The 24,006-nt window shown below is 40.9% G+C and overlaps 1 protein-coding gene across 2 annotated transcripts in view; it reads right to left on the bottom strand.

Annotated features, from left to right (window-relative positions):
* Positions 1-24,006, bottom strand: part of ntrk2a (neurotrophic tyrosine kinase, receptor, type 2a) — a 90,150-nt gene that overhangs the window by 2,230 nt on the left and 63,914 nt on the right. Inside the window, exons 15-19 of one of the 2 annotated variants that reach the window (XM_075467831.1) lie at positions 18,814-18,944; positions 10,856-11,028; positions 10,568-10,723; positions 9,949-10,039; positions 1,468-1,626 (exon numbers count right to left, since the gene is read on the bottom strand). In XM_075467831.1, the coding sequence (XP_075323946.1) occupies positions 1,468-1,626; positions 9,949-10,039; positions 10,568-10,723; positions 10,856-11,028; positions 18,814-18,944 (710 nt within the window). The remainder of the gene's footprint in view (positions 1-1,467; positions 1,627-9,948; positions 10,040-10,567; positions 10,724-10,855; positions 11,029-18,813; positions 18,945-24,006) is intronic. The other variant, XM_075467832.1, reaches the window with a different exon arrangement.

Below are 24,006 nucleotides of genomic sequence, written 5' to 3'. Positions count from 1 at the left end.
GGGTTTAGGTTAAGGGTTGAAGGGCAATGGCACACAACAGCTTTCAAGAAAACAGGTCCAGATTGTTGTGCTTTGTGTTTACTTTCTTGATGCTGAAAAGTTTCTGATTATTTAATAGTCATTCTTGAAACAGTACATCAAACAGAGGTTAAGTTGACATCTTGTAGATGTAAGTAATTTGAGCTGATTGTTTAGTCGATTGTTGTTTTTTACCGTATTAGATACTGTGTATTCTCTTTTGCCCTGTTCCAGCTCACCACTGAATCAATGCGATGTTTACACTGAGAGAAAATCTTCAGAAACAAGAATCTATTGTTATTGCTTCAGCACAGATTGAATATATTCTTGATCTATTGTACATCTTTGACACCAATCATCATAATTGTTAGAATTTCCCGAAACATTCTGGGCAACTTTATAAGATTTATAAGCTAGTATGTGTGTTTAAAACTATTGTGTATAGTTGCTTTGCATCAGTCTGTATCAATGAATTGAACTAAAGGAAACTGTTACAACTTTCTCTTTACATCTGACGAACAAAACAGTTGAAAAAACAATTAAAAAAAAAAACAATCTTAATGGAAATAAATTAGGTATATGACGGTTGGTTGTATGTAGCTCTAGTAATGCATATTCATTCTAATATTAGGTCATTCATGATTAAAAAATTTAAAAACTGAATTTTTTTTTCAACAGTACCACTGGGTCAGTGTGGTCAGTCTGATCTACGACACCAACTCTGAGAAATTTGGTATGTCTGCTTGAAAAACACAGCTTTACATTCCTTGTAAAAAATAAGACAAATCTGCATCAACTCTGCATCTCTGATACCAGCACCTTACACTATGCTATTTGAATGCTTAGTGGAGTAGAACCAGCAAAACACAGTACATTTCATGCGGTTGTCCTCTTCTCACAGGTGTCATGTGAATGGCTTACTCCCCAGGACTGTGTCTCATAGACACTGATTTTATGAACAGCTTGCAGAGCTTCTAATGAGTGGATTTGGTTTTATATACAGTAAGAAGAAGACACAGGCTCGTAGATTCACTGGATGCATACCTATGAGAAACTTGCACACAAAACTGTTTAAATATTTAGATTTACTTCTACTGAGGGGTTGTTTTCTAATATCTTGTGGCTGCGACATCTTGTTTGCCATTACTTATTAAGCTGAAGGTGCCTCCAAGGTAGCATTTGCATATCTGTTGCTTTGTTCTTTATATTTCTTTTACAATTATACTAATATAATGGATCAGCTACCCTCACGCCCGTGATGCTTGGAGATTTAATGGCATGTCTAACGCAATGCAGTTTCTCAGCAGAATGTTTAATAGCTGTGCTGATTATCATTGTAAAACATAGCATTTTCATGATAAAGGTTAAGAAAATAGTAAAATTACTTCAAATTCAAGACTTCAAAATGATCACATGCCAAAGTTACATTTCTAAGATGTGACCTCATACCTCATTATTGGAGAGCTGGTACCAAGGCTGTTTTCCATAGGTGAATATCTCCCAGAGAACAACTCCTAGACTCCAAACATCACTTTCTGTTGTGAACTTCCTGTACATGATGCTTTCAGGGGGCATCCAGCGGATGGGCAACATGGTGTGACCGCCGACCTTTGAAAGCACACACACAGATAAACACATTAAAGTTATTATAGTGTACTTTGAATGAACATATGAATGATTTGTAAGGTTGTATTGCATTGTTTATTTTTTCAGTTCCACAATATCATCCATTTAATTTGTGCAGCTGAGCAACTTTTCATACTTCTCCCTCTCTGTGGAATTTTAATACATTTTAAAGCAGTGCTGCAAACATTTTGCTCTTTCATAAGTGCTGCCTGAGGCCTGAATGGGGTTTAATGGTTTGGTGCTGCAAACTGCATCATCTCTGTGGGTATAGCAGGCCTCACCCTGATAATTCTGTGTAGCTGAAGGGTATACTGTTAAGAAAGCGAAGCTTTATAGAAAACTTACTCAAACAAAGAGCATTCATACCCACTGAGGTCACACGAAATGCACAAACCAGCTGTTTCAGTATGGGCTATGCACACAGTTTATGTCTCATGTAGTAAATTTGAATTAATCAAGTAACTATACAATTTGACATTAAGTTTGCATCAAATATTGAGTCTCAGTGAGCATAAGTGATGAGCTGATCCCACACAGGACCCCACAGGCACTCTGAATGACAGTTGGTCATTTCATTAAGCTCTAATCGGAAGCAAGTGGAGCCTATAAAATGTTCTTTTCATTTGCTGTTTTTATTGTTCATAAATACTGACTGTTCATTTCACTTGAGACAGTCACAGACGATCTTGGATCACTAAGGCTTGAATCAGTTTAACATAACAACAGTGTGACCTTTTAATGCCCAGCCAAAGATAAAGGGTACGTGAACACCTTCGTCATATGGAGCACATCAACATGTTTGAATTGATCAGCTTCACTCTGCAACAAATAGAGCTAACAGCTCCTCTGTTAAAGATAATATAACACATCCAAACCATATCTTTCTATCCAATCATAAAATCTTTTGGATTCCAGAACTGGATACACATCTCTCATGTAAATCAGCACTGAGCACAAACAAGTAGCAAAAAACACTCAACCAAAAGATTAAGATGTAAGATGGGTGAGACCTGTCAACCAAAACATTGTTTTTTAAGTTGGCTGATAAGACAAAAGTGCACCGTTGTGATGCATAATGCTCCTTGACTTAGATACAATTTTTAATTTCTTTTGAAAATGATGATAATCAGCTGGCTAAAGCAGGTCCTAAGTGTGATTTTTACCACAGTTAACATTATGTGACTACAAGAAAAACCATTGAATCATGAGAACTCGGCAGTCAAATGGTCCAAAAGAAACTAAGCTTCGATTATGACACTAAAATATCCAGCCATACCAGTTATTACCCAGTAAAAGAAAAAGAAAAAAGAAAGAAGAAAACTTCAGATTGATATCAAATCAGATATTTCCTTTATTCTTACTCCTCTGAGAGAAAAAAAGTTTCAAAAACATTTGTCAACTACTCATTCAGGAAATATCTCATCTTTGTCTTTATATGTAAATGCATGTTAATGTTCTTGCTTAAAACTTAAAAGGTTTTCGCGACACTGGCTATTTTTAAGTTCATCCCTATCTTTGTTTTATGTATATACACATACTGCACCTTGTAAGGCCTTAACTACAGTGTAAATTGGTCATAAAATAATATGCATGGAAAAATTCTATCAGATAATATAATTATATATATAATTATTAGTGTACGCTAGTAAATTAATGTAAATTCTAGTATCTTTTTAGAGCTTATAAAGATCAGTCAGCTGAACATTTAATGAGCATCAATGTGCATATCCCTGTAAAGTTTAGGCTGGTGTTTCCCGTCACGTATGCGTCACTCATGACATTATGGTACTTGTCTTGCTACAAACTCACCCCATCTTAACCCTTAAATTGTTGTGATTCTTGTCATGTAAGAAATAGTTTGGATCCGGCTGTAAAGGCTAATCTACTGACTGAGGTATAAATAAACATATTAAGAATAGAAAAAAAAACAAAAAACATTGAAACCCCACTCATTCCCCAGACTTAATTGCACTAATGCTGAGTGTGCAGATGTTTTCCACCACACTGCGCCTCCCCTCTCCTCTTACTCCTCCTAAAATGAATCTACCAACTGATCTGCACTCCATTGGACTGCACAGATAGCACAATCCATTTTATGAGGTATATGCCTGTTATTAATGGCCTGGCACTCACACTTTGCCTGTTTCGATGCTAGTCAGTTGGTTATTTAATGGAGTCATAAAATGTGCATGGCCACATAGATAGCCATCAGTTTCACTTTTGCTCCCGTGGAAACATATCTGCCTCCATCTCTGCAGCTGTTACTTAACATAACCATCCCCTCGCATTTCTGCCTGTCATGCCATGTCTCCCACTTTGCTTGTCTGTTTCATCTAAATTTACATCACTATGTCAAATTTACATCAATATTTACATCACTATGTCAAATTCCTACACATTACTTTGTGGGTAAATTTGACAATATACAATGCATATGTAAAGACCTTGAAATAAGGCTGGGTAGCAAACTGTAAGAAGTTGCAAAACTTGCTAATTGTGTGCCTTGTGTTATCTGTAAAGTACTGTAAGTAAACTCTAAACTGGTGAAGAAGGTGTATCATCTCAATCGAGACAGATTTAAACTGAGAGAATTTTAAATAACATTTTCTGACAGAATAAAAATGCCTCAGACTGACCAACCAAATTGAGAACACAATCGTAGCTTTGTCAGTCAGTAAACATTAAGACGAACACTAGTGACAATGAAGCACAGATTTATTTTATTCACTATATTGCATGTTTTGTTTCGTGTAATATTCTATCCTACTCTACTGATAGATTTTGAACAGTTCACAGATGCATCTGAAGTAATGTCCATTAGTCTTTTTGTTTTATTCATCATGGCTGATCTCTTCCCCCTGTGGTCTGAAATATTAATATTGGGTCCTTGAATTGCTGGGCTACATCTTTTTGTGTGTGTGTGTGTGTTTTTGTGTGCTTTCGTGCAGTCTTTGCACAGACAATGAGAATGGAAGTGAGGGCAAGGCTTTTAACAAGGCCGAATCAAAGACAAAATAAATTAATGAAAAAAAACAAAAGAGCATGTAAATGAACCTTCAGATTAAATGTTTTGGTCATTGGTGAGGAATTTGTATCAGACATTAGGGGAGTTGTATTTACAATGAAGCAGTCTCAGGACCAAAAGCTTGCACTGATACCTGTTCTGGACACCCATCGCTATATGTCATCAGTTCATTCTCTGTTTTCTCTTTGCTGTCAGTAGCTTTGTTGTTGGTCTTTGCCTCTTTTGCTGCTCCCTTATCTCTTTTTCTCACTCGTTTTTGCCTTCTCATTGGTTCTCAGCCTGCCTGTCAGTCCCTCTACCTCACTTTCTCATAAATATGCATTATTTCGGGTAGACCACTGTGTAGTGTTCCAAGAAAGCCACAAAAAGAAAGGAGTAAAGATGTGAGCTCTTTGACCTTCTGGAGGCTATAGTATCCATAGCAACTGCACTGGTTAGAGCACTATGGGATGTACTGTAAGAGGGTCTTATGGGACTGACCCCACCTTCTCTTTGTTACATTGAAAATTGTACCTTAATAGACCTCTGTGTTGCTATGGAAACAAATGAAATTATTACCAAGAAGGCTGGCATCTGCAGTGTTGATGGAAAGTTTCCAGACGAAATGCCTTAAAGTTCAATACCGTATGCGCTCTACAAACCTGGCTTAAAAATGTATCAGCTTTTCCTGATTAATGATCACTAAAGTCGATGAGTTTTTCCCACAAATCATATAAGTACAATTTGTCAGAATTACTCCCTCTCATCGGTGTGGGGATGGTCCTCCTGTAAATAATTTCAGAACTGGATCAATTTTGAGCATCAAAAACACTTTTGTCTAAGTTAGGCTTCAAGCGTCCTTTTCCAGCCACATATACACGTCCAAATATGGTCATTTTTGACTACAAGAAAACCAACATGACAATCACCAAATGTTTAACTCCAGGCTACAAAACATTGTTGCAGCCACTTTTTATATTACCATTTTTTTAAATATATCAATAACAGATTAAATTAGTAAAAAAAAATTATTGGATCCATTACAAAACAAGTCTGACATAAATTGTGGAACACTGGAAAAATATTTGGAGACGTCATGTCACAAAATGACGTTAACATGTTTGCTAGAAGTGTGTAAATGTATCTGAGTGCTGTTGACACTAAATCTGCTCTTTCTCTGTGGAAAATGTGCACGTTCCAGTGAACCCTGTGAAAGGTCTAAAAAATTAGCCAGTCAATGACATGAACAGGCCTACACTACTGTTAATCTTTGCTAAGCATTGTGGGTAATTGTTGTGATTGGTAATTCAAATTTGATCTCCTCCCCCACGACCAGTTGGAGCTCTGCAAAGATTGTTTAGCATGCCAGTTTTTTTTCTACTGCATGTGTCGGCAGCATAAAACTGTTATTGCATATTTTGCACTTTATATTTTACATTAAATATATATATTATATTCCCTTTTTAAAATAAAAAAGAATGAAAAAGTGTGGTGTGTTGTAAGAGCATAGTTCTTTTGGTTGGGAAGTCGCAAAGTAAGATTTTCATTACCCGATAATAACCACTGTGTCTGTTATCGTGTATATGACAAATAAACATCTTGAATCTTGAATCTAAAAAAAAACAGTCTTTCACCCAACATGGGGCTTAAAATCACTTCAGGGAGAAAAGTAATGAAAGTATTGTAGTGCACTGAGTGCGTCTGTTGACCCTTCACGACTCCACCCACACACACTAAAACAGCTGCATGGTTTGATTCAAGTCATCCTGTCTGTCTTCTGAAGCGGATGCCAGGTTAAATGTGTAACAGGGGATTCAATGACGTCATTGCAGCCCCTTCAGTCCATCGCCTCTGCTTCTATTTCCATAGGCACACATATGAACACACATAAGAGGTGGGGGGTGAGCTCTGATTCCTCTATGACTCATCTTTACTCCCGTCTGACGCAAAAGCGTGACTGGGTCCCCACACTCTACACCTTCCCACGCACAAACACACACACCTCTGTCTATCCTGGATTCTGAAACATGGCCACCATCCCGTAGCTCCTTTTTGGTGTGCTGTATTTCTCCTGTCGAATTCTGTGTATTTATTTTGTCACCTCTTGCTGTTTCTGTCTGTCTCTGATATCCTGTGCTGTGGTTGTGTAAACCTGCATCTCCAGTACTGTTTCTTTCTTCCTGTAGGATGTCTTCTCCACAGGCAGCAATGCCTTCCCATTTTTTCCTCTCCCTCCTAAGCATTATGCTCTTTTATTGCTCTATTACTGCCTTTTCTCTTCTTTGGTATATCTATTTGTGTTTTCTTTTTTCCCTGCCTGGCATTCCACTTCTTTTGCTCCTCTTTTCTCTTCTCCTGCTGCTCCCCCATCTCTTTCTTCCTTTCATCTTTTCACCACCATCCTGCCTCCATCTCTTCCCTTCACCCTCTCTCTTTCTCCTCTACTGCCTCAGCATACTAAACAGAAGTTGTCTGATTACTTTTCTTCCTGAGAAACGTTGGATTCAACTCCAAGGCTCACCGCCACTGCCTTCACTCGTTGCTATGGCTACAGCCTCAGCACTTAGCTTTATTGAGGAGGGGTGAAAGGAAGGAGGAGGAGGACGAGTGGGGAGGTTGTTGTGTGTCGTCATACAGAGACTGTACAGAAGAAACCCACTGAGGGGGCACATTTATCTATTTTCTACATTTGCAAAATACAACCAGTTACTCCAAATTTAATATCAAAAGTGTGGTTGTGTGGATCATCTGCTTCTGTCTTCTTAAATACAGACAGCTTTACTCTGGGCCTATAAAGCATTTAGTGTTGGTAAACTAAGCATAATGTGATTTACACTAAAATAGCAGCAAAACATGTCTACAAGAAAAATACCTGTGGAGTTTTCTTATGTGCCAATCCACATGTATACAGGTAGTAATAGTTCTCTTACTGTTGAAACACATAGGTTTTTACAGTTTGTTCATGTAGTGACAAAATGTAATCTGATTACAAGCTATTATCAAGAAAACTACCTTTCCTAACAGACTAAGAATAGCTTTTGATATAACTACACTGAGCATATCTTTCCTAACGACCTAACGCATCCTAACGCTTTCAGCATGAGACCTGCTTTGACATCGTCGTAAAACTCATCGGTCAGTGTCATTACCAAATAATACATCCATCAAATGTCCTATAGATGATTATATTTCAGAGTGTCGTTGTTAAAGTCATTATTTATACCAAATAGAGTTTTTTCTTGTCACTGAGAGACAGCTTTTTCGCTCTTTCCCTCCCCCTCCTGCCTCTTCTGAGTTATTTGTCACTGTCAGTCATGTCAGTGTGTCACAGTGGACTGGAGAGAGGGCTTGAAAAATGGACAGCTATCGATCAGTCAAATACACTTTATTAGGATTTTGCTATTTGGTCTATTTTAGAAAGCTGGCAGATTACTGTACAGTAGTAAAAGATAAATAAAAAAAAATAAAAACCTCATTGACACATTTTAAGCTGACTCTAGCTCCCCCGAGTTATATTGACATTCATAGTAAAGCCGCTGAATCTCCCTCCAACTCATACACATATGTCCACTGATTTGGCTTTGTTTGCATGAATGCAGCCACACTCAATCGCTCTTTCCTGCAAATATGCCCAATGGGTACTGTTGTTATGTCCCTTTTGTGTTGCATTCAACTCAAATGTGGTTGCAGTGTAAAGAAGTATATCGTACCTTTTTTCAATTTTCTGGTAGATTCAATTGCTATTTTATTCATATAGTGCCAAATTACAACAAATTTCATCTCAAGGCACTTCAGAGATACAATCCAATTCAGTAGAGTCACAATCCTATCAAATCCAATGAATCAATTTCCAAATAAGCCCAATTCATAGACACAGAGCTGATTTAAAAAAAAAAGGAAACCAACAGAACCACCAAAACTTCTCTTCGATCCAATCTCACATCCTGAGGCTACTGTGGATGTTTACAATTTAGAGTTGATCACCACTTTTACTTTTGACCGTTTTGTAAATTTAGTTCTCATAGTGATTCCAGAACTGTGACCATCAAATAAAGCAAATTTTTCTTTCTCCTCATCTCTGATAAGTGTTGTACTTTGGCAAATAGTATTTTATGTGCAAATTGACTGGGGGCATTCATTTGTGGCTAAAGATGGAAGTGAAAATCAAGATAATTCACGTATTTGCAAGAGACTTTCATAATGTCTGAGATTTAGAAATTATACATAATTGTGCTTTTACCAAAATTGACCAAAAGAATGCAAATTTCTTCCTTAGCATACATCCCCAGTATTAGCTGCATACGTATATGCATCTGAGTCCTGTTGTATGCAGTATTGTATACCTCAAATGTTTGCTGCAACCTAGTAGATATACTGTACTGCCCATAAGTCTTGAGCCACACCTCTTTTCTTCGAATACAGTCAAAGAAGCATTTTTCTATACAAGGTTGTCTTTTAGATGTAGACTAAACACTGGTTCATGTCTTGAGTGGGGTGCCTTTTCCATGCTTGAAAGGTCAGATACAAGGACTGTCCAAATAAAACCCTTTTGAAAGACCTTGAGAAAGCCTGGAGAACTATCGCTCAAGACCACTTTAAAAGATTACTGGTGAGTTTGGCCCCTTTGAAGCAAAATATATGAGCGGTGGCTCAAGACTTTTGCACAGTACTGTATATATAACACAGCTTACAATGCTATAGTTTAGAGACTCAAACTGCACCAAAACAAGTTGTTGTGTTTAATTTTTAAATGACTGAATTAAATAGATTTTTCAGGAAAAAATCAACACGTGAGGCGCTTCTTTGTTGATAAAAGTTCAGCAAATTAAGAATTCTCTGACAAGATATTAAAGGTGGCCCTTTTTATTGCTTGCTGTGTTATTGTTAATATATTATTCAAAATGAATCTGATTGAACTATAGTTATATGATGTAAACATAATGTTTTTTTTAATATTGTCCTTTTGTAAAGGGTTGACTATCCAAAATTCATGACAAATTATGAAAGCCGCTTTTTGAGGGGAATTTTCCTTTTTATTTGTATAGATAACAATAACTACAGTAATGTAGCTGTTTGTCATACAGTTGTTTTTGTTCGCAAGTGTCTAGTGAATAAATAACAAATAATTACACTGTGCTGTACTCTGATTAGTGAACCTACCACAGTGATTGTCTTACTGTTGATGGACTCCGTCAGTCATGCCCATGCAGGGAGGGTAGCAGAGGGATCCATGCAGCAGGGAGGCGGGGGGGAGGGGGCTAGAAGCTAGAAATAGGGTGAGAAAAGATATCGACACATACACCTACCCTGTAGTAGTCAGTGCTGTAGACATCTCTGGACATGCCAAAGTCTCCAATCTTAACCAGCAGGTTCTCGCCCACCAGGCAGTTCCTTTTCAACAAAAAACAAAACCAAAGACAAAGTAAGCGCAGAACAATAGCAGCAGGGTGTTGTAAGATTAGACAAAAATATTTCCCATAATTTGGATGGCACAGTCAGGCGCTGAACCCCAACCTTGTGTCTTTGGTATTCTTTCAATCATTCTCTATTGTTGGACCATATGAGCCAATCAGTAACAAACCATGTGGGAGACATCTGCTCTGCTACACATTATTGATTCCTCCAATGGCTACTTTTCTGTATGACTTTTTTTGCAGGTATTATTCCCCCTTGATTGCTTGTCGTCAAACTGAACCTTCTAATGGGAGTTGATGGGATTACAGATTTTTCCATTCAGGAATTTGGTCCAATTTACTTGCATTTAAGTGCATATAGAAAAAGACAAAAAAATCATATACAGATATCTACATTTTATTTAATTATTTAATTCAGATTTATTTATCTATTATCAGAGGGGTCATACTAAATTCCCAAACACAATAGGGCTTCTTGCATGCTGTAATGGAGCGAGTAACATACCGGGTGGCCAAGTCACGATGCACAAAGTGCTGTGATGCAAGGTAGACCATGCCAGACGCTATCTGCTGGGCAATGTGCAGCATCTGAGACTGGGTCAGCTCCACAGGTCTGCTGGTTTGGCCTTCAGCCATCAGAACTGCATCTGGACCGTGAGCCCTGCGAGGGAACAGGTGGAAAGTTTTCATATTCTATCTTTGGTTTTAGCTTTGTATCAGCAACGTAAACTGCGACATCTGCTTTGATTTGATCATAATGTCTTTATGTTGTCATGACAAGGAGAAGACATGCCTGAGGAACTTGTTCAGGTCTCCGTGTTTCATGTACTCAAACACCATGATGAGAGGGTTGCTCTCCACACAGACTCCGTAGAAAGTGACGATGTGTTCGTGCTGCAGATTGGTCAGCAGCTCTGCTTCACGGTGGAAATCCTTCCTGGCATTTTCGCTGGCCTCTTTGAGTGTCTGCAAACCCACACACACAACATTTTGATAAAGTGACAAATGAAAAACTCACACATTATGCTGCGTACACTGTTGCCAATTAGTCATTTTCAAAGTGGATCCAGTCACATCCAATCTAATTGGTTGATGTAAACTGGAGAGAAATGTCTTGCCTTGTAAAAGTGACTTACAGCAGCACAGCTGTCACACACAGTGTGACATTAGTGGCACAGAAGAAAGACCGATTCAATGGGAGAGCAGACCAAAGAGGGGGATTGGGGGGGGGGGGGGTGTCTTATACTAATGTGAGCCATTACAAAGCACAGCACTGTTTACATTAATTATATTCCCCGACTCCCTTCTAAACTAATCTTTGTCTCCATTCCATGAATCAGGAAATCTGTCAGGGATGTTGCGTAACACCAACATTAGTGACAGAGAAGGAAAAAATAGTGTGTGTGAAAGAAAGATAGAGAGTTGCAGGAAATGAGAGTGATATGTGCTCAGTATTAATATCACATCTTAAGATTAAAAATATAGAACATTTCTTTTTGTCCTGCATGAATAATTGATTGTCTTCCTACAGAGAATGACATGGAGATACGTGGGCTTTCCACCTTATGTGTGTTTGTGTGTGAGTGTTTGTCTGTCTGTGTACTAACACACCAGATAAAGGCTCGTATTACAAATGCAGGTCTTCAGGACAAGGAGACGTCCCAAAGAACACTCGGGAAGAGGTAAGTGACCTGTGACCTTTAATTCGCTGAGATGCCAGAAAATGAGACTGAATGCAACTCCATCCACCCATATTCATCCAATCATGTCTCAGGAAACAGAGACTCGATCATTTACATTATAGACTGCAATATGATACTGCATGAAGAAGATAAAGAGGACTGTAACAGTACAGATATAGTATGAAAGCCTTTACTCCAACTTTGGTTTGAAATGTGATATCGAACATACAGTATATGGGAACTATGAGTTTGCTGACTGAATAAAGAGTTATTTCATTCTGGGATTGAATGTGTCTGTGAAAGACTTTTTTAGGTTCAGCTCATGAAGTTAGAGTGATTGTATTTAATGGCATTGTGAATGCTTACAAATGATCAATAATGCAGCACAGTTTAGTTAAAGACATTAAAACAGCTTTTGGGTTCACCAAGTGATTGAATGTTCCTTTTTTATGCTATTTTGTTAGTGACACTGGAGAACTTGATGAATAATGACAGTTTTTTTTACTCTCTAAGAAGCCAGCAAGAGGTTATCAGTGATGAAAAATGGGATGCTGGATGAGGTTAAGAACCAGGTACGAGGTGGTGACAAACTTTTTCACAATGGTGTAATTCTTATCTGTAGGGCATTAGTAATTGATTCCTAAACTATTAGTGAAGCATCTATGATGTATAAATCTTTACAAAGGAAGACTTTTCAAAAGCTGTACTAAATGCCACTACACAGAGCATGACTATTGTTTATTGTCATTCTTACTTGATTGAGGGTCTACTGGAGATTGCAATGAGGGTTGCACAGTGCGCCCCTGCTGGAATACAAAATTTGTTTTAAAAAAAATCTTTCTCTCCTTTTTGTCTTTGGGTTCAGTTGACAAATTACAGGAGGGAGGCATATTCATTCTGAATCCAAGACTATTACAGCAGAGACTTCTCTGTGAGCTAGAAACATTTTCAAGACAACTCCAGGCTTTGAGCTCTCAGGAACGCCGCATTAATTCCCGGGCCAAAAGCTACAATATTACATTGTTACTCATCCAGTCCGAGTGCATTCAGGTCCTTGGACAAATAAAAAGCAATCAACAGCTTCCAGCTCATAAAAGTAGTGACTCATTTCCATTCTTGGTGTTCTTGGTGTTGATGATTAAAGGGTTGCAGGAATGTGCTATGTTCATGTGGATATGTATCTTTTTCGTGGATGTGTACATGTTACAGTGTGTTTTGATTGATGGCACTTCAGAGTTTAATATACAGTAACAGCGTCTGTGTAATGGATGACTGGATGATTGATAGCTGACTCTCAAACCAAGATCATTAAGCCTTCTTATTGAGTTCTGGTTATTGTAATATGGTCTACAACCAAGAACGTGTTCCTACAATGTAGTATACATGAGAGATGTCGATGTAAATACAGTGTAATGTATCAGAATAGGGTGGCTGTAGCTCAGGCTGTAGAGCAGGTTGTCTGATAATAAACCGGCATCTTTTGTGACTGCTCTGCTGAGGCTGGTAGCTTATTGTATGAAATTGTGAATGAGAAACACTGTACAGTGCTTTGCACAACTGCCAAGGTAAAAAAGAAGCTATTTGAGTGGAGATCATTTACCATTTATATTAGAAATATATACCTGGAAATATGAATCACATGTTCTCTCAGACTGTAATGTCTTTTCATGTTAAACAATGGAGATAAAGGATTAATCTCAAAGCTTTGTTTTAATGTAAGTTATCAACGAAAGCTCTTCTAAAGGTTGTGGTGGTTTTCAGTAAAATTTCAAAAATTAGGTTATTTTTAGCAGCTTCCGTTTTATCAAGTGCAAAATACATATGGCAAAGGTGAGAAGAACACCACTGTAACAGTCATTTAAGATTTAGGTTTTTCTTCAAACTTTTGAGAAGTCTGCCAGTGAGATGTGAAAGGGAAATTTTGTGTGGGGTCTTACTCTACTTGTTTCAGAAGTAGTGTTGGAGATTCGTCTGGATTATCCAGACACCACATTGTGAACTACTTTCTATAAAAACTTTATTTTGGTAACTAGCTGTGATAGCGTCATTGTTTATTTAAAAGTTGTTTATTCCAGTCAACATACACAACATCTTCTTTTGGTTAATGCGATAAAATTTTTGAATTTCCCCCATTGGGGGATGAATAAAGTTTTTTTCTATTCTATTTCTATTCTAAAAAGAAGGCAGCCAGATATGCGTTTTATAACGCAAAGCAGGTCGTATCAACCTAAATCAAAGACAAAGTTGGGGCCATGCGAAAAGTGAAAAAATAAGGGAAACAAATCTTTAATTTAACTTTTGATTTCTTTTCACTGTAGACAGTATAAACCTGTATATTTCAAGTCTTTTTTTAATTATTTTTTTATCTCATTCCCATTTTCTTCTTCCTACGGGCTCACCACCCGTGGGAGGGGCCATGGGGGTCGGGTGCAATGTGAGCTGGGCGGCAGCCGAAGGCAGGGACCTTGGTGGTCTGATCCTCGGCTACTGAAGCTGGCTCTTGGGACGTGTAACGTCACCTCTCTGCTGGGTAAGGAGCCTGAGCTGGTGCGCGAGGCTGAGCGGTTCCGGCTAGATATAGTCGGACTCACCTCGACGCATGGCTTGGGCTCCGGAACCAGCCTCCTCGAGAGGGGTTGGACTCTCTTCCACTCTGGAGTTGCCCGCGGTGAGAGGCGTAGAGCAGGTGTGGGCATACTTATCGCCCCCCGGCTGTGCGCCTGTACATTGGGGTTCAACCCGGTAGACGAGAGGGTAGCCTCCCTCCGCCTTAGGGTGGGGGGACGGGTCCTGACTGTTGTTTGTGCTTATGCACCGAACGGCAGTTCAGAGTACCCACCCTTTTTGGAGTCCCTGGAGGAGGCACTAGAGAGTGCTCCTCCGGGAGACTCCCTCGTCCTGCTGGGGGACTTCAATGCTCACGTGGGCAATGACAGTGAGACCTGGAGGGGCGTGATTGGGAGGAACGGCCCCCCCGATCTGAATCAGAGTGGTGTTTTGTTGTTGGACTTCTGTGCTCGTCACGGATTGTCCATAACGAACACCATGTTCAGGCATAAGGGTGTCCATATATGCACTTGGCACCAGGACACCCTAGGCCGCAGCTCGATGATCGACTTTGTAGTCGTATCATCGGACTTGCGGCCGTATGTCCTGGACACTCGGGTGAAGAGAGGGGCGGAGCTGTCAACTGATTACCACCTGGTAGTGAGTTGGCTCCGCTGGTGGGGGAGGAAGCCGGTCAGACCTGGCAGGCCCAAACGTATTGTGAGGGTCTGCTGGGAACGGCTGGCGGAATCCCCTGTAAGGAGGAGTTTCAACTCCCACCTCCGGCAGAGCTTCAACCATGTCCCGGGGGAGGTGGGGGACATTGAGCCCGAATGGGCCATGTTCCGTGCCTCCATTGTTGAGGCGGCCGACCGGAGCTGTGGCCGCAAGGTGGTCGGTGCCTGTCGTGGCGGCAATCCCCGAACCCGCTGGTGGACCCCAGTGGTGAGGGAGGCCGTCAAGCTGAAGAAGGTGTCCTATCGGGCCTTTTTGGCCAATGGGACTCTGGAAGCAGCTGATGGGTACCGACAGGCCAAGCAGAACGCAGCCTCGGCGGTTGCTGAGGCAAAAACTCGGGCTTGGGAGGAGTTCGGGGAGGCCATGGAGAACGATTTCCGGACGGCCTCGAGGAGATTCTGGTCCACCATCCGGCGACTCAGGGGGGGGAAGCGGTGCACCGTCAACACCGTGTATGGTGAGGGCGGGGCTCTGCTGACTTCAACTAGGGACGTCGTGAGTCGGTGGGGGGAATACTTCGAGGGCCTCCTCAATCCTACCGACACGCCTTCCGATGAGGAAGCAGAATTGGGGAGCTCGGACGTGGGACCTCCCATTTCTGGGGCTGAGGTTGCCGAGGTGGTCAAAAACTCCTCGGTGGCAAGGCCCCGGGGATGGATGAGGTCCGTCCTGAGTTCCTCAAGGCTCTGGATGTTGTGGGGCTGTCTTGGTTGACACGCCTCTGCAGCATCGCGTGGACATCGGGGGCAGTGCCTCTGGACTGGCAGATCGGGGTGGTGGTCCCCCTCTTTAAAAAGGGGGACCGGAGGGTGTGTTCCAACTATAGGGGGATCACACTCCTCAGCCTCCCTGGTAAGGTCTTTTCGGGGGTACTGGAGAGGAGGATCCGCCGGATAGTCGAATCTCGGATTCAGGAGGTGCAGTGTGGTTTTCGTCCTGGCCGTGGAACAGTGGACCAGCTCTATACCCTCCGCAGGATCCTGGAGGGAGCATGGGAGTTCGCCCAACCGGTCTACATGTGTTTTGTGGACTTGGAGAAAGCGTTCGACCGTGTCCCTCGGGGACTCTTGTGGGGGGTGCTCCGGGAGTATGGAGTGCCGGACTCCTTGATATGGGCTGTTCGGTCCCTGTATGACCGGTGTCAGAGTTTGGTCCGCATTGCCGGCAGTAAGTCGGACATGTTTCCTGTGAGGGTTGGACTCCGTCAGGGCTGCCCTTTGTCACCGATTCTGTTCATAATTTTTATGGACAGAATTTCTAGGCGCAGCCAGGGCGTTGAGGGGGTCCGGTTTGGCGACCTCAGAATCGGGTCTCTGCTTTTTGCGGACGATATGGTTCTGTTGGCGTCGTCAGGCCGTGACCTTCAGCTCTCACTGGAGCGGTTCGCAGCCGAGTGTGAAGCGGCTGGGATGACCATCAGCACCTCCAACTCTGAGACCATGGTCTTCGGCCGGAAAAGGGTGGAATGCTCTCTTCGGGTCGGGAATGAGATCCTTCCCCAAGTGGAGGAGTTCAAGTATCTCGGGGTCTTGTTCACGAGTGAGGGACGAATGGAACAGGAGATTGACAGACGGATTGGTGCGGCGTCTGCAGTGATGCGGGCTCTGCACCGGCCCGTCGTGGTGAAGAAGGAGCTGAGCCAGAAGGCGAAGCTCTCGATTTACCGGTCAATCTATGTTCCTACCCTCACCTATGGTCACGAGCTGTGGGTAGTGACCGAAAGAACGAGATCGCGAATACAAGCGGCCGAAATGAGTTTCCTCCGCAGGGTGTCTGGGCTCTCCCTTAGAGATAGGGTGAGAAGCTCGGTCATCCGGGAGGGGCTCGGAGTAGAACCGCTGCTCCTCCGCATCGAGAGGAGTCAGATGAGGTGGCTCGGGCATCTGGTGAGAATGCCTCCTGGACGCCTCCCCGGTGAGGTGTTCCGGGCCCGTCCCACTGGGAGGAGGCCCCGGGGAAGACCCAGGACACGTTGGAGAGACTATATCTCTCGGCTGGCCTGGGAACGCCTCGGGGTCCCCCCAGAAGAGCTGGAGGAAGTGGCCGGGGACAGGGACGTCTGGGCCTCTTTGCTCAAGCTGCTGCCCCCGCGACCCGATCCCCGGACCAGCGGAAGATAATGGATGGATGGATGGATTCCCATTTTCTTTTATTTCACAACAGCAACACATTCCAAAAAGAGTTTGGACAATAAACCCACTTGAAAATACCACTTTATAATCTTGCCAAGATATTCTGGCACTAGAGACCAAGTGGTGAAGTGTTTCAAATGTTATTTTGTCCAATTCTTCCTGCAAAAAAAAACTCTTAATGTGTTGCAGCAGTACAGGGTCGTCATTGTTGCATTTTTCTTTTGAAAATTCTCCACATTTTCTCTGTTGGGGATAGGACTGCTGGCCAGAACATGTACCCCCTTCTTTCTCAGCCATGCCTTTGTAATGTATGGAGAATGTGTTTATGTGTTGTCTTGTTGAAAAGGCAGCATAATGAAACTGCACATGTTGCTGTAAAATCTGCATTAATGCAGTCATCACTTTGGCAGGAGCTATGGGATATAATCCCATACAGTCACAGAATCTGGTTTTTGGACAGAATGGAGCTGAAGGGACAAAATATGAAATATCTTGGGTTTGAAAAAAAAAAAAAGGATCAAAGAAAATGTAGTTTTAAATGAGCATTTTTCAAATCATCCCAATTTTTTCTGAGAGTGTACAGACTGAGCTGAATCTAAGCTGGCAGCGTGTATCAGCAGGAGGTTTAGAGCTAAACTAGAAGGAAACAGGAAGTCCAAGAACAGAAAAGAGGATGGAGGATTTGAGAGGAGGAACAGAGCCAGAAAGATGAGTCAGAGGAAAGAGAGAAAGGAGTGCAGGTGGGAACCGGAGGTATGGAGGACAGAGGAAGTGGGGTGCAAAGGAGAACGGGGGAAGAGAGGGGTTTTTGTCACGGGTCATCTATTGTTAATGAAGAGTTTTTAACCATTCAGATCCTGTTTCACTGCAGACTAGAAGAGAGAGAGAGCAGTCTCGATGAGCAGATAGATATGACAGGAGGATGTTCCCTGGGAAGCCTTTCAATTTGATCCCGGAAGTCAGCGGTTTTTGAATCCTCTTACAGAGAAACCCTATGATTAGAGATGACTTTCCAACCAAAAGGTTAGAAATGTTTCTAATCATAGCAGAGAAAATGGAGGTACATATAGATTGCTAATACTGTACTGACACCATGTGAATGATTATATTCCAAATGCCAAGTATCCATTTCAGCAACATAAGATTATCTGCTGTAAACTGTTCAATATTTTGAATGTATTGCAAATGTTGTGGAAAAGTCAATAATTTCACCTCCAATAACATCAATATGAGCTTTATTATAAAGCCAATAATTTAATTCTCAAGGATCATGGGTTTTTAAAAAATCATCTTTTCTATTAAACTCTTACTGACTTGACACAAATGTATTTCTATGACAGCACGATGTAGTCACAATGATGATCCATCCCTCTAAGTCTAGTCTTTTGTTTTAAAAGCTTCAAAAACAAAAGTGTGTGTGTTGTTGAGCTGTCCATTTTGCTGTCCTTACAATACCTGCAATCAATCACACAGTAATTGCCTATTTCAAGACAACAAGGGAGCAGAATAGAAAAACTTAATTAGAAAAACAACACAATGTCTGTCCCATTTTTTCAATCTAGTTGTTATCATTTCCCCCAAATTAGCAGAGATTTGGTGATTTCTCTGCCTCTGACATGTGTTTATTGGAAACTTTTAGACTTCCAAAATACCTTGACAGCCACCAGGATCTTCTCCTGGTCAGACGAGAGGTTGTAACACTCAGCCAAGAAGACTTTTCCAAAGGCTCCTTCTCCCAGCTCTCGCTTCAGCACAATGTTGTGTCTCTTGATATGCTGGACGACTGAACAAGAGAGACAGAGGAAAACACTTTAATTTTAGCCGTTTGGGTTTAGAAAACTGCAGATTACATGAGGTTACAAACATGAATATAAAAACCCAATGTTGTACATGGAGAATAAAATAAGCCCTGATGTTGTGGCATTATATCTAGCAGAATTTAGTAATCAAACATGTCTTTTCATGAACTCAGTCCAAGTGGTTTGTGCAGTTCAACATATGTTTAATGTCAAATCATGAAAACTGATTGTAGAAAAAACATCCTTATACCAAGACAACAGAACAAGTTTTTTGGAAATTATTCAAAAAACACCATGTTTTAGCCTTTGCAAATATGAAGTTTTACAAAGCTGTGATGCCCATATTGAAAAAAACGATAGCCGTTAAGAAGGTATACCTCAAACCCTCAAATATAATCCAGGAGATGAGAATTTGTTGTATTTGTGTTTTTAAACACTTTCTTTCTTCTAGCTTGTTACACATTCACTCTTGGTTGAAAGTCTCAGGATGTCAAACATGAACACAGTAGGTAAATCCTAAGTGACATTTTTTGGCACACAGGGTATTGATCCACATATACTGCACTTCTTCCCTTGTGAGGAATTTTAGTGATTGACAAAGCTTGCTTTTGTAGGTGAAGAAAAAAGTCAGGAATTCTAACCTGGAGACCTTAGTTTGAGACCTGATCTTAGGTCTCCTGAAATTTACTGTCTTGTAAATTTATTTTGTTAACATCTCTCATTTTTGGTTACTGTTTGGTTAGGTTTAGGCCCCAACACTACTTCATAAGGTTTAGAAAACATCATTCATTCGGTAAAATAGCTAGCTGAATTCAGCTACAGTTGGCCTACCTAGCTATTTATTTGGACTGCTGTCCTTGTCCCTGCAGTGTGGTTATAAATAACCTTGAAACAATGACATGGCCAATGCATGCCGTACTCAATGCTAAAGGGGCTCTAACAAAATGTCCAAGTGTGTGACTTTTTCAATCAGGCGGTGTATCTTTCATTGTTTGGACGTAAATTCAAGAAATGTGTCTCTTCTTGTTTCACGCACATAATCTCATCCTGATGTCTGCTCACCCACAGTGGGATCAGAGTTGATAACCCTGCTTACTGTTGCTAAGTAACTCGTGACTCCATGCCAGTGGGCTTTTAGGAAAATTTGGCATCTCACCATGTTTATGACAAAAGGTTTGATTCACCAGAATGATTAACACTTTAACACCCTTACATTAACCAAGTTAAGCCCTGGCTTTTGACTATGAGCCAGATGTCCAACTGCCTGCGTTTGAGGAAATACTACGGAATAAATGCACTTGGGAATATCTTAAAACACACACACACACACACACACACACACACAAAGAGGACACCAAGAGCTGAGATTTATGTGTGATGTGATTAAGAGGGGCATTTGAAGAAAAGCTGTCCACTCAGAATATCACATTAAACCCAGCTAGACTCTCAGAAGTAGCTGCATTGATCTACACTGTAAGCTGCTGAGGTCCACCATAACCTAATATTGCAGAGGCAGAGACAGAGAGGGAGAATTTGAAATAAACACAGCTGGTCTACATCAGATATTCAACTGCATCTAATGCTGGGTTCAGACAAAACAATATTTCTGTCTGATGAGATGTTTACTGTCAGATTAGGCGATTAAAGAGTCATGAGTTCTTGCTGCGACTTGACCAAGTCACACAATAGACCAAATGTTGTCATCAACCTGTGTAATGTCAGGAGGAGGGAGGTACCAGGGATAGTCAGCCAGTAACAAGCACGGTGTGAACGTTTACATGTCTTGTGTTCAAAAGCCTTACAGTTTTTGGTTGTTGTTGTTTCTTGATCTGATTAAAAGAGTTTTGCAAAGAGCCTCAAGTGAATTCAACCTTATTTGTATATTCAGTTCAGTAAACTGCGTAACTGCTGCTGTTTATAGCAAAGCCACAAAGTTTACCAGCCACTCCACTTTGTTCACTGAGATGGAGGTTGAAAATGATCTAATTTTGAGTTCTGACTTTTAAAGTACACTAAATGCAGTTTACCAAAGTTGAAGGAAAATACCTCTGTTTAAATATCAAATATGTTCTAAACTAATCATTCACTTTGTAATGTTTTGCTTAAATACAATAGATTTCTTGTGTGGTTTAAAACAAACCGAAATAAAGGGATTTACACGAGTTAACTTAAATGCGATCTTATTACAGAGGTTAGAAGACTGGGTGGGAATCTCTGGTCGTGCTTTAAACTGGTTCAAGTCCTATCTGGAGGACAGGAAATATTTTGTTGAAATTGGTAACTGTGTCTCAGACCAAATGGCTATGACCTGTGGGGTTCCCCAGGGGTCAATCCTGGGACCCGTATTGTTCAATCTGTACATGCTTCCACTAGGCCAGCTAATACGCAGCTATAATGTGTCCTACCACAATTATGCAGATGACACTCAGATCTACGTGTCACTGACGGCAGGAGAACACGGACCTGTAGATACACTGTGTCGCTGCATCGAACAGATCAGTGTGTGGATGCAAAACAATTTCCTCCAGCTAAACTCAGACAAAACTGAAATCATTGTCTGTGGCCCACAGAAACAAAGAGAAAGTGTTATTAGTCACCTTGAGACTCTCTCTCTAAAACCTAACTATCAAGTTAGAAATCTCGGGGTAATATTGGACTCAGACCTGAACTTTAACAGCCACATTAAATCTGTAACATCAGCAGCTTTTTACCATCTAAAAAACATTGCCAGAATCAAAGGAATAGTGTCTAAACCAGACTTAGAGAGACTGATCCATGCGTTTGTCTCCAGCAGGTTAGACTACTGTAACGGCCTGCTCACTGGGCTCTCTAAACGGGCTGTAAGACAGCTGCAGTACATCCAGAACACTGCTGCTCGAGTCCTGACTAGAACCAGGAAATACGACCATATTAGTCCAGTGCTCAGGTCTCTGCACTGGCTTCCTGTCGCTCAGAGAATAGACTTTAAAACAGCTCTGCTTGTGTACAAGTCTCTTCACGGTCAAGCGCCAAAGTACATCTCTGACATGTTAGAGCCATATTAACCAACTCGGGCTCTGAGAACCTCAGGGAGGGGTCTCCTGCTGGTGCCCAGAGTCAGGACTAAACAAGGTGAGGCTGTGTTTCAGTTTTATGCCCCTAAAATCTGGAACAGTCTTCCAGAAGATGTGAGACAGGCCTCAACTCTGACAATGTTTAAATCCAGGCTGAAAACAGTTCTATTTAGCTGTGCATATGACACCTGAAAGTATTTTATCTGCACTCTTCACTTTTTAATTACTTAATGATTATTTTAATGGGTTTTAAATATTCTTTCTTTTTTAATTTCTTTCTTTTCTTTTTTTTATTCCTTTTTAATGGTTTTATTGCCTTCTTGTGATTTTATGTAGCTGTAAAGCACTTTGAATTGCCCTGTGTATGAATTGTGCTCTATAAATAAAATTGCCTTGCCTTAAATGATCAAATAAATCAATAAAGTATAAGGCCTAAATTACAGGAGATTATTTTATTTTCAATTTACTCACAAAGCTATTCTAGGTTTGCTCCTATAATATCTACACGTCTACATAGTGAGAAAATACAGGAAATTCTTGAGTATTTTGGGTATTGAAGGTTAAAAAAAAGAAAACAGCATTCTTTTATTTCTCTTCCATTTAAAACTTGCACCACGCTGAAAGAAGTGTGTGTTGTATTCCCCTTGAGGAAAAACTAGATTAGTTTGCACCAAAAAACTGTGCACACAAGTTAAATATATGAACATTTGAAATCTTGGAAAATAAATTAATTAAAACATATCCTCACTATGCTGATTAAAAGATAATTGAAGCTCTTTGTGTTTATTTTTGCTGTTGGGCGACCACAAACAAGTCAACGCAATGTCTAAAGAGACAAATTGGATGACGAATGTAAAAGTGTCAGAGTGGCTAAACTGTGTATTGAACACTTTTTTTTTTGTTATTCCAGCATTCAGGCATCATCTCAAAAACAGCAGGAGCAAGTCACAAATCACCAACAATTCTCCAGGCAACAGCAGCACACAATAAACCAGCAGCCCCAAAAGACAGCTACCCGCCATTTAACCAGCTAATTACCTCACCGCACATTTCCTACTGTGGTTGTATAATAAGCATTCATCTGTGAAAACGCCTCGCACCACTTCTCCTAAATTAACCCCCTCAAATAGCAAATAAATGGATGTGTGCAGACCAATGCTTCCTCCATTGCCCCCCCCCCCCCCCCCCCCCCCTGGCAAGAAGAGTTATTGTCTCTCATTTCCTGCTTGCAACTATTTTGAATTTTTTTAAGTCAGAATACAGAATTCAACATAATTGCTGTGCGTGGCAATCTAGCTTTCGAAAGCTAATTATTTCACTCCAATGTATTATTTCGCTCGCCTTCATCGTGAAGATGCATCTCTACATGCAGTGCTACACATCATCTTACCTCCTCAGTCAGTATCCCTAATTAAGATTTTCCATTTAGCAAATTTCCCACATTTATTCTCTGATGATTTCCCTAATTAATACTTGTTTTTCCCATTTTTCAGCATCCCTCCATCCATTCTCATTACTGTACTCCCATGTTTCTTATTTATCTCTGCTCCATTACTTATTTATCCAATCTGTCACCCCCTCAGTTGATAAACCGATCAGCTTTTAATCAACATCCTCAAACGCAGGTTCTTCCACAATTCTGTTGTGTCATTATTTTTTTTGCCAACAATTGTTTATGACACCCTGACAGCAGCACAAAGGACATTTTCCATCAACCACCTCGTCCTATATCTTTTACCGTCCTTTTTACATCTCTCTACATTTCCCAGTAGAGCTACCCCCCCGCACACCTAGAGTAGCACTCCTAATCAGCATCTCATAAACAAGCAAAGAAATGTATGTCTGGGGACAGAATTGTTGCCGTTTGCCATCTGCCTCCTCTTCTGCCCCTCCCTCTTTCATCTAACTAAAATTTTTCCATTACCCTGACATAAAGCAGCCAGAGCAGCTTGGAAATGTTGCGTTTACACAATGGAAACCAAGCCAGTAGGTC

Source organism: Odontesthes bonariensis, chromosome 6 (assembly GCF_027942865.1).
Source record: "Odontesthes bonariensis isolate fOdoBon6 chromosome 6, fOdoBon6.hap1, whole genome shotgun sequence".
Taxonomy (NCBI): domain Eukaryota; kingdom Metazoa; phylum Chordata; class Actinopteri; order Atheriniformes; family Atherinopsidae; genus Odontesthes; species Odontesthes bonariensis.
Note: the sequence above shows the minus strand (reverse complement) of the source record. Positions and strands in the feature narration are given on the sequence as shown.